At 41.9% G+C, this 15,978-nt stretch overlaps 2 protein-coding genes across 3 annotated transcripts in view; one reads left to right on the top strand and one right to left on the bottom strand.

Annotated features, from left to right (window-relative positions):
* Window positions 1–8,203, top strand: part of AOAH (acyloxyacyl hydrolase) — an 83,228-nt gene extending 75,025 nt beyond the window's left edge. The window contains exons 21-22 of the mRNA XM_075143088.1: window positions 956–1,032; window positions 7,250–8,203. Coding sequence (XP_074999189.1) covers window positions 956–1,032; window positions 7,250–7,378 — 206 coding nt within the window. The 3' untranslated portion in view covers window positions 7,379–8,203. The remainder of the gene's footprint in view (window positions 1–955; window positions 1,033–7,249) is intronic.
* A 2,889-nt stretch (window positions 8,204–11,092) lies between these two features.
* ANLN (anillin, actin binding protein) overlaps window positions 11,093–15,978 on the bottom strand; it is a 28,385-nt gene continuing 23,499 nt past the window's right edge. For both annotated transcript variants that reach the window (XM_075143081.1, XM_075143080.1), the window contains 3 exons: window positions 15,175–15,282; window positions 12,917–13,089; window positions 11,093–12,513 (listed from right to left, as the gene is read on the bottom strand). In XM_075143081.1, coding sequence (XP_074999182.1) covers window positions 12,390–12,513; window positions 12,917–13,089; window positions 15,175–15,282 — 405 coding nt within the window. In that variant the 3' untranslated portion in view covers window positions 11,093–12,389. The remainder of the gene's footprint in view (window positions 12,514–12,916; window positions 13,090–15,174; window positions 15,283–15,978) is intronic.

The raw sequence follows: 15,978 nt of genomic DNA, 5'->3' as shown, positions 1-15,978 counted from the left end.
ACAAAGTTCCAAGCCCTGCGTCTTGAAAACAGGTTACTTCGGGTGTTGAATAAAGCATCTTAAGTAGGTTTCTATAGTCAAAACGGGAATATTGTCCTTCTGTGAATTCAAAGTTAGTATGGGGACGCAGACATCAGTTTTTGACGCAATAGCCAGGGTCCAGCCGCGGTGAGTCTAGATCAAAACTGTTGTGCTTGAATGGAGAACATTTTCTTCCTGACAGGATGCCTGCATAATGCTATTAAGAATTCTTAATCTGTCATTATAAAAGAAATTATTGAATTTACAGTCTGTTAATGCCATATCCACTAGTCCCATGTTTGATCACTCCATGGCCCTTTTGAAGAAAGCTTTTTACTTCTCTAATGGCTCTGGGGCTGACAGCACAGTATCATTTGCATTGAATGTCATGCTTATGTAATTCAAAAGGTTATTTCGTTGGAGTTGAAAAAGACCGCTCAGAACAGAAGTAACTGAAGATGACAGTCTATTCCTGCAGACGTCAGCCCATGCGAATATTATGTTACCATCTCTTTCTCTAAAAAGCACTGTTTTCTTTATCTTTATTTTTATGCGTTGCTGAAGATGCAACTAAAATGGGAAATGCAAAAGTATTAAATCAGTATTAAATAATTTACAGCCTTACTTGCTACAGCATCTGTCTTAGTTGGGAGGGAAAGTGAATTGGTTTACGATCATTTACGTTCAAAGCGCTTGCTTGCATAAATATTGCAGAGGAAAAAAAATTAACAATAAAGGCTTAAATACTGCCCCAAGGAGAGGGGATTGTACACAATATTGGCTCTGACAACTTTACATGAATTACCATAATCTTCATGCAAAGCCGTCGTGTGCTTAAAAATACCGGCGGTGCTTTGAGGAGGAGGGGGGTACATCTGCGGCCGGGCGCCTACATGCTCACCGGTGACAACCCCTCTGCTTATGTTGTTCACAGCAGCCGAGGAGTGGCACAAGATGGGAGGTGAGCCCTGGCAGCTGATCGAACCAGTCGATGGCTTCCACCCCAGCCAGGTAAAAACCCAGCCCCAGGAGACGGGCGGGAACAGGGGGGACGCCAGCGCCCGCCGCTGCCTGAGGCACCCGGTCGGAGTGCTGCAGGGATGCGGGCTTGGGGGATTTCTCTTTCGAAAGAGATGATGGCTTTAGCCCCAGAGCAGATGTCCCCGTTTCAGCTGCCTGCACTCTTCTCCAACTCCTCTAAGGTCTTTTGCTGCTTTCTTTCACTCCTTGACCCGTACCCTGGCCAAACAGGTCTTAAACCACAAAACCAGACCCTTGCCGCATGGGCTGGCTACCTGCCTGCTCAAACACGCGCGGGATTTTTGCAGGATCAGGGCAGTGGTGCAGCACCGGGAAAACTCGAGAGGCCCCCTCCAGCCCAGCCCCTGCCTTTGCCCCAGCCCTGCAGCCTCAGCTTCTGAGGCCAGGGATGCTCAGAGGAACAAAGCTTTCTTTTTGAAGCTATACATTTAGATTGCTTTATGCTCTGCAGCTACATATTATGAAGAAGTCTTCTCCCACTTGCTTGGCCTCCAAGGACAGGTGGCAGGGGAAGGTTTACAGTCAGAAATAAATGAAAGAGAAGGAGAAGCAGCTGCTCCGCTGTAAGTCCTTGCTTGGGTTCACTAACCGAGTGCAAGGTTGCCTGGTTGCCACTGCGTTTGCTTTCAAAGTACTTTTTTCTGACTCTCCAAAACACTTGGAGAGAGCATGTTCTGCAATCAGCTACAAACAAAGCCAATTGCTTTTCTACACGCTAGCTTCAGATTTCAAACACATATACAAAGCAAAGCAGCAGCCAGTCTCCCCCATACCTCCCTGAGAAAAACTGCAAGCTGAAATCCCGTGCGCAGCCTGCAGCAGCAATGGCTCACACCGGTGGGCACAGCCTGGCCGGGGCTCTCCTGCCGGCCGCTCCATGGTCAACCCCAGCTGCTAAGTCAACACGGGGTGGTGGGCAGGTCCCGAAAACAAAGATCACTCCTGTTTCCCATACTTTTCAATCTTGACTCTTTGGAGCAAGAATTAGGCTGGGCTAAATTGCAGGAAGCAGGCAAGATGGAGAGGGACAGCAACAGCAGAGCTGATTGTTCCCAGGTCTGCCTGGCGGCAGCAGCGGCTGCTCTCCATCCCGTATACTTAGCAATGGGTCCAGAAGTTTCTTGCTACCTGCTGCTATGAGGGAAACTTGCCCTCCAAGCAGCCAGCTCCACTCCCACCATCCCTGCCTTGCCCAGGGGCACAGGTCTGGGTGGCGGCTGGGAGAAGGAGGAATCACGTTCCTCAGTGATGTTTTTGTGGTGCATGGTACCAGCTCTGTGCCATGGTGAGAGCAGTTTGGAGAAAGCTGTTGTCTAGGGCACCGCTGCCTTCCTCCATGCTCCCAGCTGCGCACACTCTTCCACCTCGGCACGACCGAGCCATGCAAGTGAACCCTGCCACGCCGCCCAGCCACCGGCAATGCCGCTTGGCAGCTCCCCCTGTTCAAAAGCATGGGGTGAATTTGTGGACTGGTTTTATGATGTGAGCTAACGCCCCACATATATTCATTCCCACACCCCCATCACCAAATAACCCGATGTGATGCTGTCTTGCATGCTGGGAAAGAGCAGTCCGTGGAGAAGCACTTCAACGGACGTGCATTGCAAGCACTGATGGATTCCAACATTTCAGCAGCTTCCCCATTGACTGACATTTCGCCTGTCAGTTCAGCCAGGGGACACCTGCAGGGGGAAGTCCAAAAGCAAAATACATGCATTAGTTGCTATCTTTTACACCTGTGCCAGACAGCTGGAGCAATACCCTGACTTGCTTAGCCTTGCCAAGTCAAAAGAGCCTCCTGTTCGAAGAGGGACTCCTTCATAGCAGCAATTCCTGCCTGGCTACCAAGTAGTATTATGAGATAGCTGCATGAAAGTACGAGCTCACAGCCTGGGGATGTGGAGAAAGTGTGTCTGGATTTTTTGCTGCAGGCCTTTTGCAAGGAAGCAATTAGAGAAAACTTGGCAAATGAAATGAGAGTGAAAACAGTGATGAAATGAACCCCATTCCCAACCCTGCCATCTGGGGAAACTGTGCAATACGAAGACTCTAGAGTGAAGAAGAAAAGGTCTTTGCGTTATTTTTATGTCTTACCCTGAGGCTGGGCTGAGGCTTCTTATAACCCCCAGCAACAGGCCACCGAGGGAACCAAGCTCACTGGATCACAGCTTTTCATCCAGGCTCTCACCCACATCCCACCAGCAGCAGGAAGGTAGCACAGAGTTGAAGGCAGCAAGTACTTATCTTAAAGGGATCCTGCCTAAGCCAAAAGAAAATGACAAAAGGGCATTGAAGGGCAGCTGCAAACCTGCACGCAGCCCCTGGAGTGCCAAGCTGCAGGATCCAGCCAAGCGTTGCCGTATTTCACTCACTTGGACCTGGCATCCTGCAGTGGTTGTGATCTCCCCCTCCTGCTGTTAGGATGACGTTAATGCTTTTATAGGTACATTTTCCCTTACAGTCAAGGTGCCAGCTGTAGATATGCCTCACTTCAAGTGACTTATTGCCCTTCTAGGATTTATTAATTAGCCTTATCCAAACATCCACCGCTTTAAATCCATTTTTCTTTTCCTGCTAGTATACGGAAGTCTGTTATCAACATACCACTATTTGGACTGAGACATAGCACTCTGCTCCGAAAGAGCGGCTCTCTTAATAAAAGGAAAGGGAAGTGTGAGCAGAGAGTGATATTTAAGAGGATGCTTGAGAGACATGATAAACAATTCACTCCCTCCTCATACCAGTTTTGTTTAAAGTTTTACTTTATACTGACATGAATGCCTCTGGCCAGGTACGGCTTTCATACCATATAGAGCTGCCTAGCGGGAGAGGATTGATGCCGTGCAGCTCGTCAAGTGAATGGGGGCTCTTACTTCAATCTCTGCAGCTATTCCTCACGCCTCACGTACAGCTTGACTAATAAACACGATGGATAAGACCTAGCCTGGGCATTTCTATTGAATTTTCTCTCTGAAGATCTCAAAGCACTTGACAAATGTTCACAAATTTTTTAGCTGAGCAGCACTACCAGGAAAGCATAAACATTTTAGCTCTTGCTTTCAGATGCAGAGAAACTTTGGAGTTTGGCATACAAGAACCGCAGTGCCCCTCTCTGCCAAGGGTGAGCTGGAAGGGTACCGCCATCCCTAGTCGTTATGATATAGCAGTGGGCAGGATAACCCAGTGTCTGATGCCAGCCCCTGGATTTCACTTGCGTTTATCTGCTGACTCTTTAATTAAAAAAAATAACCTGCTGGTATAAACATGGCAGAAGCAGGTGTCAGCATGTATATCCAATAGTCCAGGGGTCCAGCCATGCAGGAGGGATGTAGAAGTGAATTGAACCTCCCTAGCCGAGAGTTGCGTACTTATCGGTGCAAGAAGAAGGAAAAGAAAATAAGAAAAAAGGCAGCACTCCTTTCGTCCCATTAGCGCTATTCTGTTTTTTCATGCATTGGAAAAAGGCTAGGTTAGGACACTCAGACAGGAAAAACTAGCCCCCATAGTCGCCACTCCAGGCAGTATTTAATATTTGAAAACCCTTGAAAGAAGGGATAAACACCAAGTGCTCATTTGTTTAGCCAGGCCCAGAACTACATTCCCTTACTGTAAATTCCTTGGGGAGGAAGGGTTTTTTTCTGCATGTTTGCGTGTGCAAAACAGAAGGTTGCAAACAAGACACTCATTCTTGGCATAATTGCATTCTTCTTAAGTTTCAAAGCTAAAATTAGGCTCCATGAGGTTTTTTTCCAAAACACTCAGCTCAGGCCGTAGGTGGAGGAAATTCACACCATTTACTTTTGACACCTAAAAGTAAAATACATCACTCAGTCCTCCTAAGTTCCCTCTAGACCTGTCTCTGAGGCACCGTTCTCCAAAGTCTGGCTCGGTTGTCCTTGGAAGAAACCTGACTTTCTCTTCCCATTGACGAAGAGAAGGGCTGAGGAAGCCCAGGGACTTATTTTCAGTATCTCTCCCTTACTACAAAATCTCACTGCAAACTGTTCTGAGTGCCAGATGGCTTCAAGGCCATTACTTCTCTCTAGAACAGCTGATTGCTTTGTTTGGATGACAGGGCCAAGCATTTCAACAGGATCCTGCATAAATAGCTTTGTTTCTTGCTTTTATGAAGTTACCAAGGAGAACGCGAAAGCCCTGAGCATCACAAACTGGAACCTGAGATGCTTGGAAGATTCTTAATGATTATGTACAGGCAGGAAAGCACAGCTTGAGTGTGATTATCTTCTCCCTTTTCTCTTTCCTTAAGACATACCAAAGCACATTCCAGCCAGAAAAAAAAGAGAAAAAGCTGAAGTGACACATATCAGATCAGTTGGGTATTTACTCTTTGCTGAGAGGCATGCCCATCGCCAGTTTGGTGCAGGAGGAGGAAATAGATAGCCAGAAGCTGCTGAAAAAAACACAGCTACCTCCCCATTGTGGTCACTCAGGGCTCTATGATGAATGTGTAATATTTCCTTTAAAAAAAATTGCTTAGAGGTTGTCGTCCTCACAAAAAATTAATTGCAAAAAACATAGAAATTGTAGTGGGTCTCAAAGCACAAGAGCTTTGGAATTTAAAAAAGACCTACAAGAAAAGTGATTTCTAGAATCATGAACGCTCTCTGTGCCACACTACTCATCCAGAGTAAATTACTGAAATCATCAGGACCACATGAAGTGGTGTCTGAGCAGGACCTCCATAATTTAGGGCAGTCTAAGCACGTACGCCTTAAACAGCAGCCAACAGTAGTCTGAACACTGTAGAGCATACCTCTGGTGATACTTTTGCAGAGCGTACACCACGCAAAGATAGCAGGGCTTTTTAAACAAACCAACCAACCCACCCACCCTGCTAAAAAACATACTGAAGGCTTAGGGACTCGTGAAAGAGTTTTGCAGAATGCCATGTCAGAGTGGACCACTCTGACACAGACAGGTCTCAGCCCTCTGGCAGCCATAGTGTGTCCCAGAATAACCATGTTTAGCCACATTAGAAGTTTTGACTGGGAGAAAACACCCTGTTGCACAATCATCTCCCCTGCCCCAATTCCTCCATTAGCTTCATGAGACCTCAAGTGACCAGAGTCTAAGAGCTTCCACCCCACAAAAGTGTCTCTTTGTACATTAGCTCTGAATAAAAGAAAGTTGTTGTCTCCTGGCCCATCATTACAGCTTCTTTCAAAAAGCACAGGATTTAAAAAGTGCATAAAAATTCTCCAAAGGCTCCAGTGTGTTCCCAAACTCTGAAACATCAGTATTCAAATAGTTTGATTCCATAAACCCATCTTAGCCCTTAATAAAAAGGCTTTGTTAGCCCTACTTAAGCCTTAAAATTATAGTCCATGTCAGAGTGAGTTTTAGGATTGAAAGCAAAGTTAACATATAAGCAGAATATAATTGTGGGTCAGAAATTAAAACTAAAATTTATTAGCAGGGTGTGAAAACTTGGTTAAAGGAGAATCGGGCTGTTCTCCCTTCCCTTTTCTCCTACCCCTGATATTTTTCACCTCGGCAATATAGCAGATACAATTTCTCTTCGGTGCATAACTTCCAGGGCAAAACCTCTATGAAAGCTAGAGTGGTTCTGATAGCGAGGAGAAAAGCTATTTTACCACTTCTGCAGCTTTCATGGAAAACAGCTCTGAAGACAACCAGCAACAGGCATGAACTTAGAGCATGAGATAGTTTTGAATCTCTTTTTCCTCAACACCCATGGTTTCCTTATAGGATAGCAGAGAGAATATTTATTAGAAGTTTCAGAGGCATTTAGGAGCATGAATTCCTTTGGACTTGCAAGAGTTTTATGCATTATATCCAAGCAGTGCTTTTGAAATACTTTCAAAACGTTTTTTTGGGAGGGTGGTGGAAATCAGACTCTAGGGCTTTTGAATAGAAGTTTATGGACCAGACATCATAGGCATCCAGAAGTGGTTGGACACTGTCATTAGACCGAATGACTGGTCAGGGAGAAGCAGATATATAGTCCTCACCTTACTCTTAAGTGTTCAGAAGGATTTTTCCCCATTCAAGCAGCTGGAATGGGGTATTTTCTCTGGTTAGAGGTTACGGTCCATCACATGGCTATGCAGAGTCGTCTTCTTTGTGGTGGGGTCTCCTAAGTGCTGGCATGAAACAGCTACGTTATAGAGGCACAAGAAATTGATAGTGCTTGTGCTGTTTGCAGATTGCTGCAGCCCTTGGAACAAGCATTACCTGGCAGAAGGCGCTACATGAATGGCCTCAAGTGCTTGGAAAGGAGAATCCATTCAACGACCAGATTGAAGCTATATTCAAAGATCAAGGTGGACACTGACTTCCAAACTGCTGGAGCCCTGACGCGGTTTATGGTGATGCTTCCCAGTGCATTCCACGAAACAAAATGATTAAAGATGCACACAAAATACAGAGGGAGGGCAAGTGATCAGAGCCAGTAGCAGTGGACATAAGATAACAGCATTCTTTTCAGTCTTGTATCTCACCTGCACAAGTAGGCTACGCTTTTTCTGTGGAGTTACAAAAATTAAAATCAAAGGATACCTGCCAGCTAGACTGTTTGTTGTACTGGTTTGCAAATCCATACAATTTTTTCCATATATAGCAAACTCCTAGCCCTACCTAATTTTTTTTTTTTCTTCCCCTGCAGGACGTAATTTCTGGGCTTTCTATTTGTACTGTTTCAATAGTTAATTTGATCCCAGAAGGGGGAGGGGGGAACCCCAAGCTCATTATGTTGCTATAAATTGTGCGTATGTAATTGCCCTGGCTGTCAATACATTATTTAGCTGCTATTTGCTTATTAAAATGTGCCAGGAATAACAAGGCGCTAGAATTTTGATTTGCCTGGCAGCATTAGTGCAGGCTGACTGAGCACAGGTTCTCTTCCCCCCCGTTAACAAGATAGTAACTTGACAAGCCTTCATGCATTTAAAACAGGTTGCTTTTTCAAGATCTAATACAACTTTGCTCTTTTGCTTCCTAACAAATATGATATACCCAGTCCCGTACCTTTTACGGGCATGACCCAGGGAATCACTGAAGATACTGGGCAGCCCTTACCTGATCTATTTCATACGCAGAATCGAAGGTTGAGAATTAATGGTAGTTTTTTCACCAGTTTATCTGATACCCTTTGCAAAATGAGTAAACAAATATATATACACATATAAAATTAGGGATAGCTCTACCCTACTCGCAGCCCTGCTGGTGATGAAGGGATCAGACAGCAAAGATGTCAGTAATTATACATGAAAAAAAATCTGGTAAATAGGAAGTGTTAACATGGCATGACTAAACCCCATCGAAATTAGCCAAAGCTCAGGTAGACTTGCTCTGTCCTTCGTTCTGAACACGTCCCGTCCGTAAGGCTGCATCACCCATGAGCCAGCTCTTAAGCTGCGGTCCAAACTAAAGGAGGTGGCCTGATCTTGTACAGACCTTAGCACGCTGGCCATGGCTGCAGGAGATGCATCTGCTCAGTATTTTGAAGAGGCAGAGGATGACTTGCTAATGCTATTTCAATTGAAGCTCATATTATTGCTATCCTAGATCCTTTTTTTTTTTTAAAGTACAGTCAATGCTGCATCTTTTATTAAGATAGAAATTCCTTTGGGACAACTGCTAACATTTAAGGAAATATTCAAGTCACTTACTTTAGGAAACCAAAAGGGAATACATTCCTTAATTGAATGATACTTACTAATAAGGCTCCAATTCATTCAAGGCATTTATACGTTACCAAAATATCCGGTCTCCCAAGAAACGGTTTCAACTCCACAGAGGCATATCTGAGGAAGACTATTTAATATTAGAAGGAAAAGGAAACCTACCTGCTTCCTGTACGAATTCTCTCCACCAAACAGCATGGCATTCGATCCACACTGGCCAGGTAGTGCGTTTTTTATTACCTATTTGGGTTTCCTGTTTTTCATTAAAAACAACACAAGGACAGAAACAAGTGTATCCACGTGGTTTTACTATAGACCAAGTACAGCACAGACAATAGTTATAGAATATCAAATAATTTCCTTTACACCAAAATACAGAAATGTAGCAATTAAAAGGGGGAAGGGAACAGTATGTGTTTAGAAACTAAATTTTCAGGCAATCTCATTGCAAATTATTGTATTTTGTTTGAGGTTGGGATTTAATAACACCAATTAGGAGTTTTACAAGCTAGTAAAACCGAGATTTCCTCAGCTAAAATAAGCTTCATTGCCCAGAGCAAAGCATTTTCCATTTATAAACTTGCTTATTAGTGAACATCTTGAATTTCTGAACAATGGAAAAGCAGCTTCCTTATAAAATTAGAATATCATCTTCCCAATCAAAGATGACTTGAAACCCCCATAGCTGAAGCCCAAGGCAAAGCTCTCAGATTCGCCCAGTATAACTGCTCCGTGCTCGACATAGGGTCACCGAGGGACTTCACGAAAGGGGCTTGCCCCTGGCTGAAGGAGCACTAACCAGACGGCAGCCTCGTGCCTCAGAGGCAAGCTCTGCAGTTCAAATTAGAAGTAGGCTGTATGCAGAAACTTGATTTGTAACTAATGCAGTAAATATTTGCAAATAAAGATGAATTTTGGGCCTGTTAAGCTGACATCTTTTACAACAACTATGTCTCTCCATTATTTCAAAGAACGCAAAAACCAGCTGAAGATCTGCACCCCCAACCATCAATCACTTACCAGTACCATTCTAAAAATAAACCTCCTATATTTAAACAAATGCTTCTGAAAAAGCTTGCCTATTCTAAAGCAGTAACAAATTGTGAATCCTGGCCTCTTCCATTAGTTTAACTGTCTCCTGGTGCTTAGATTGGTTGAAGGTGACAAATGCCTGGGGAAGAGAGAAATAAACAGGAAAAGAAAAGTTTCTCTTGGAAAGCTAAGTATAGTTCCATGAAATTCAAACTTTATAGCAGTACAGATTTCTAGAAGGAATGGTCTATCAAGGTCTTTTTTGGGGGAGAGTTAGAGCATGTAAATACAGGGGGGATTATCTCACTGGCTGGTTCCAATGCACTGCAAACGGGAAGGCTTTTTTTGATGTTATTCTGTTCATGAACTGTTTCTACAAAACTTAAAGCTTGTTTGAAATCAGATAGTAGAAACTATTTTTGAGGTATAGAACGAATAGCTTCAAGTATCTGTAAATGACTTCACGCAGTCTGGCCTCTTCCAAAAGGATCCGCTACAAACATGAAAAAAAGTTTGCCAACATTTTCAAAAAATTTTCCACAGCTCACCCTTAAAAGAGCAGGGGAACGCGGGAGGGGAGGAGGTACACAGCGGTGCGAGTCAGTCGAGCTGTAAACGCAGGCTTGCTGCTAAGCTAGCATCACAGGCTTCTGCGGGCTGCAGTAGCGCATGTCATCACCGCTGGCAGCTTGTGCCTAGAACTCACCCTCCAGGTCAGCTTTTCTAACTTACATCACTTGTTGCACTTTATACCTTTCCTTGATAATTTTTCATCTTGGGCAATGAACACACAGAGATTAGTTTCTACAATGGATAATAGCCCAATTGGCCTAAATAAAAATAGGCCATTCCCTTAGATATATCCAGTTCCATTCTTAACACCTTTTATGGACTCGTTTCATAACTTTATATTTAATGATTTTTATTAATATCCACTTGGAAGTTTAAGTAGACAGCCTACCGTGGATCCACAGATTAAATTTGCTCTTCCACTGTCCATGCGGTACCGCTATTCTGCTCTTGTGTCTCCACAAGAGAAAAGAACCGTCTCTCCTCTCCATACTTGATGAGCTGCTGGTCGCTAGCAGCCCCTACATTCACCCACTTTCCAACCAGTTCATGGTAACTGCCCACGGACAATGGGGCCTCCCGCTATGAAATTTGGTGCTAGCTACCCCCGAGACACCACATTACCTTCTCAAATCAAGCGGTATTTTGGGACATACATACTGAATAGAATCTTTCCTTAAACTCTTGTGTGAGTCCAGCTTTTCCTCTTCAGTCTACAAACTAGTATCTCAAATGCATAGATGACATTATGAAAAAAGCATAAAGTGTTTTATTCTTTATTTTAAATGAATAAAATAAATCTCAATACATAGTTTGGAAATATTTAAAGACATCAGAAAAAGAAAACGATTTAAAAGCAAAAGTACAAAAGTGGCAGGATGAAAACAGCATAAGCTAACAGAATTTAGTGTTTCAAGTGTGAATATATAACAGCAATAGCAATTTTAAGTATTCCACTATTGCATTCGCAATAGCGAAGTAATGAGATAGTATTTCACTAAGCCCAGTGAAAAGCTGTGAAAATTGCAAGTTTTAACTGAATAGTTTTGCCATTTTAATGATGGGCCTGAAGTAATGTTTTTATCTGCATTTATGGACATGTCTATGAGGGGAAGGAAGACCCATACTTTTGGCCAGCGGAGTATTAATTGGTACATAGCAGCTTTGTAGTCTCTTATAAAAAAAAGCACTTTTACAACCTATTCTTGGTTCTCAAATAGAGGAGAAATCTAGCTTGTACAAATCATGAGTCCCAGAAAATACTGACGTATACAACGCTAAAACTAATTTTTTTCTGTTTTTTTGTTTGTTTTTTTTAATATAGCAGTCCTAACAAAAGTATTCAAGATCTTTCATTTCTATCAAAGTGCAATATACTGCATACATAATTCCACACCTGTAAACCACACGGGATACATGCCATGCACTTATCCATACCAGTTTGTATGAGAAATTGCAAAAGAAGTACGCATATATTGTGCATATCTTTTGTTCTGATCACAAGGACACTGTGCAAGCAAGAAATACCTATATTGCATGTTGTAGAATAAAATTTACTAGTAACTTCTACGCCTGATCATTACAAAAAGAACCCGACAAACCCTCCAATATTAAATCTTGTGCTTCAGGACCATCCTTCTTAGAGAACTCTGAACTATTTTTTCTTTCAGGGAGCTGAGTTACCTAGTAAGCTTGTTTTTTTCACTAGCTTGCCCCCCTTCCTGCCCTGACATGTGATTTCCTGCAATAATTTAGTTGTTTAAAGAGAATGTACTTAGCTAAAAAAGACTTCCAAAAAAGGAGTTACATAAATATTTAGCACTTTTAGAAACAGCTAATTGCTTCCTACCATACTCAAAAGCTAGGAAACAAAGTTTTAAAATTCTTGAAGTGAAATAAAAATACTGCATAACACAGTCCTGTATAATGTTACATACTCTCTCAGATTTAAAGCATAAGTGACCCAGAGGACTTCCCACACTTTCATTTAAGTTCTTTTTTTGTGTAGTTCATGCGGGTTTTTGCATACATATTTTCTTCATATTTCCCTTCCAGAGTTTAAAGCTTTCCAATAGGTTTGTAGCAGGCATCAGGCTGCCACATGCGAAGGTCAACAAGGACTTGGTTGAGCTTTTGCATCCAAAGGTTACGCTCTTCTTTAGTATCAGCAGACAGCCAGTTCCTAAAAGGCAAAGAACCCAGTGGATTAGATACCTCTTTCTCCGCTTCCACTTAGTTATTCTGAAAAACGTCAAGCCGATCATCCATGAAAGCCCAAATAGCAGGGGAAAAAATGAAGCCAAATATTCCACAATCCTGCTACCAAGCTACCTGGCATTTCCACTTCTGGAAAAGTTGAGTTCTTTGTCCTCAGAATACTGAAGTGGGACAGCAAGACAAAATAGGACTAAAAGTGAACCAAACAGTTCAAGTGTCATCCCAAAATCTTAGCATTTAAATGAGCTTTGCATTGGCACGTCCAAGTTGTAGAGCTCCTGTGTTATTAAAACTATCACTTGAGACAAAACACGCCTCCCACACACATCCCATAACCTCCCACAATCTTCATGATTTTATCCACTCACTTTGTAACACAGAGCGTGTCTCTGCATTGGCTGACAAGAGTCTCTCTGTCATCTTCCCTCTGAGGACGGACAGTTATTAGTTCAAAAGTGTTGGGACGGGCACAGAACTCCCTGTTGGCAGGTTCAATCTGATGATTGGTGCAGTTAGCCAAGTTTATCCGGCCCAAAGGATGCTGAAAGTGAAGTTAGTTCATCAGTCAAGAATGCTATAATCAAGAGTAATTCTGAAAAACATATGCTTTCACAATTTTTGCCATATTAAGTGAAACCCGCCCCCCAAATCAATCACTCCATATAAAAAGAGGAATTCTACTTCTTGCATTTAAGAGCCATAGCTGAAGCAAAATCACATAGACAATGGAACATGCCCTGGCTCAGCCATGTACAATACAGCTAACAAATGCATCCTTTACCAAAGGTTTAGGCTCTAGAAAGATATATCCCCCCTTTTCTTTTTTCCTTAGGAAAAAAAAAAAAAAAAGAGCTTTAACTCTCAAATTCAAGAAAACTTCATAATAAAATACAAACTGATAGAGTAAACCCTTCAAAGCCTACAGAAAACAAGAACTTTAGGGACGCTTGCATCATTCTTGTCAAAGCCTATAAGCAATGGATTCATCTTCAAACATGCAACTAAGGCACTTAAGTGCCACATCCAGCTGCTTTAGCTCCCTCTACAGTCAACAGCTAGCTAGACCCCTCCAAAGAGCATTTCAAATTTTAAGGCAGTTATCTCTTTCTGCTGACTACAGGCAGAGGCTCAGCTGTATGCCTAAAGTTAGTTACAGACCTCGGCTCCGATTCTTCACACCTACAGAATACCTCATCAGGGAAACATCACAAGCTGCTCTTGGCTTGGAGAAGAGTTTGCTATTTATTGGGCATGTTCACTATACTATTCCATAGATAGTTAAAATAACTTAAGTTACAGGAAGAAGGATAGCTCCATTTCAAGGAACATTAAGAAACAGGTTGCATGTTGGTGATATATGTACAGCCATGGGAAATTTATTTAAAATAAAAGCATTCCACAATTTAAAGCAATCATTGCCCAATACTGATATTTCTGAGCTACATCTATCTCTGCATGGTAGAACAGATACAGTGGGGGTGAGGGGAGGTGTTCAATAAGGATACAGTTTACTATTGCTATAGATGATAGTATATCAAAAGAATATAGCTGACCCTTTCTAGAGCGATAGTGAAACAAGTCTACAAGATTTTTAAGAACAGAATCTGGAAAAGAAACCAAAGCTGCTTTCTTGCAGACAAAAGCAGAATAGGAACCTTTTTCTTGCTTAACTCAATTTTTTTTTCTCCCTATCTTCTATTACAGTAGGCAGAGATTTTTCCCCTCTCTCCTGGCAGGGAAAGAAAGTACATTGATATATTTTGGCAATGTCAACTATCAGCATATGGTCTTCCTCTGTTAGCAGGGAAGAAACTAAACTCAGGCATCTGGATTGGCATAGAAGACCCAAAAGGACCAGAGTTTGCCACAGAGTTTGCGAAAGAAAGTGTTCTGCCAACAAACAAGCAAGTGTTTAATGGTAAATTGCTTAAGTGAGTCAGAAAAACACTCTTGAAAGGAGTCTTTAAAAGGACCTGGAAGTACTTCAGTACACACTGCAAGAACAGGCCAAGGAGACAAGAAAGTTCACCTCAGTGACAGATGAACTTCTGATTTGTCTCATTAGCAGACAATAACTTAGGTTTCCAGGAGAACCATTTAAAAAGCACCAGTTTCAGTTATAATGTGGAGCTGCAAGAAAACAATGAATGCAAATAAGATAGTCCATAATTATAGTTGTGATTCTGCAATATAGAAGGATTGCCCACTCTAATTCTTTACCATATTAAGTGTTAAAGTCATTATTTTGTCTAAAACTTATGGCAACTAGATACAGTCTGCTTATTAAGCTGTACAAGTCTGATCAATTTCAATTAAATAATTAGTAATTTGACAAGCGCAATGGAAAGCCTTAAGACTAAAGGGGAAATTAAATATGGATGGATCTTCCTCCACTTTTTCCCTTTCCCACCAGATAAAGCGGTCAGTTTCTAAGTTTGCCCTGATTCAGGTCAGATTTATGAAGAACAGTCCCCTCCATTCCCCAAGGAAACTTTATGAGCTTGAATCTCATGCTTTGAATATACTTACCTGTTTTAAGCCTAAACGTTACTGTCATTAAAAATGAACAGCTAGTTGTGTCAGGTACTACAGAACTTTAGACTTGAGCTTTATAAAACACCATTACCTTTCGTTTTTCATCATCTGGGTATGTCCAGTAAGATATACAATTTCCAGACAGCACACACCAGCGCCTATGCCATGCTCCGAATCCACTAACATCTTCGAACATAGTCTTAAAAAAAAAATTTAAAAAAAAAAAGGAGGTAACATTATACCTTGAGCTTGGTCTATACTCTACCAGAATGGTTCTGCAAGTGCAACCCTTCACAGGAGTGAACATAAGAGAGGAGAAAATACATTCTGGGAGAGACTTCTATTAGTACAGTATATTTATTTTCCAAATAGCATAGAAAATGGGCTTACGCTATCATTCTCAAGCTTGCAGCCTTTTGCTCAAAATGCACTTATCACTGCTATTTCAAATTACCAGATTTTCATGTTGACAGTGGAAAGCATTCCCATTAGTCCAAGATAATGGAGGGTTACTTATAGCAGTTACAGGATGAATGGTTTACAAAACATGTATTAGTATCACATAATTTATTATGATTAGGTATTTAAGTCATCTTTGACTTACAATTCAGGACTACAAAATGTTTGGCTATTCTGCAGGCCACACTCAGGAGTCCAGTCAGTTTAAAATAAATTTGAAATCGATTTTTAAATGTTTGTGTTGGCAGTTATTTTACTGGATGCAGGATTATGCCAATTTCAAGCCCCATTTCCTTAGTACTGGAATGGAAAGTTTAGTATCTGCCTTCTATTCCTGATCCCTCTTGAACTTCTCCAGAACTATTTTTTCCAATTAATTTTTGTGTGTTGTGTTTTTGTGGTGGTGCCACCTTTTTCACTCTTCACGATTCAGATT

The sequence above is a fragment of the Calonectris borealis genome, chromosome 2 (genome assembly GCF_964195595.1).
Source record: "Calonectris borealis chromosome 2, bCalBor7.hap1.2, whole genome shotgun sequence".
Taxonomy (NCBI): domain Eukaryota; kingdom Metazoa; phylum Chordata; class Aves; order Procellariiformes; family Procellariidae; genus Calonectris; species Calonectris borealis.
This window is presented reverse-complemented; position numbering and strand designations above follow the sequence as displayed.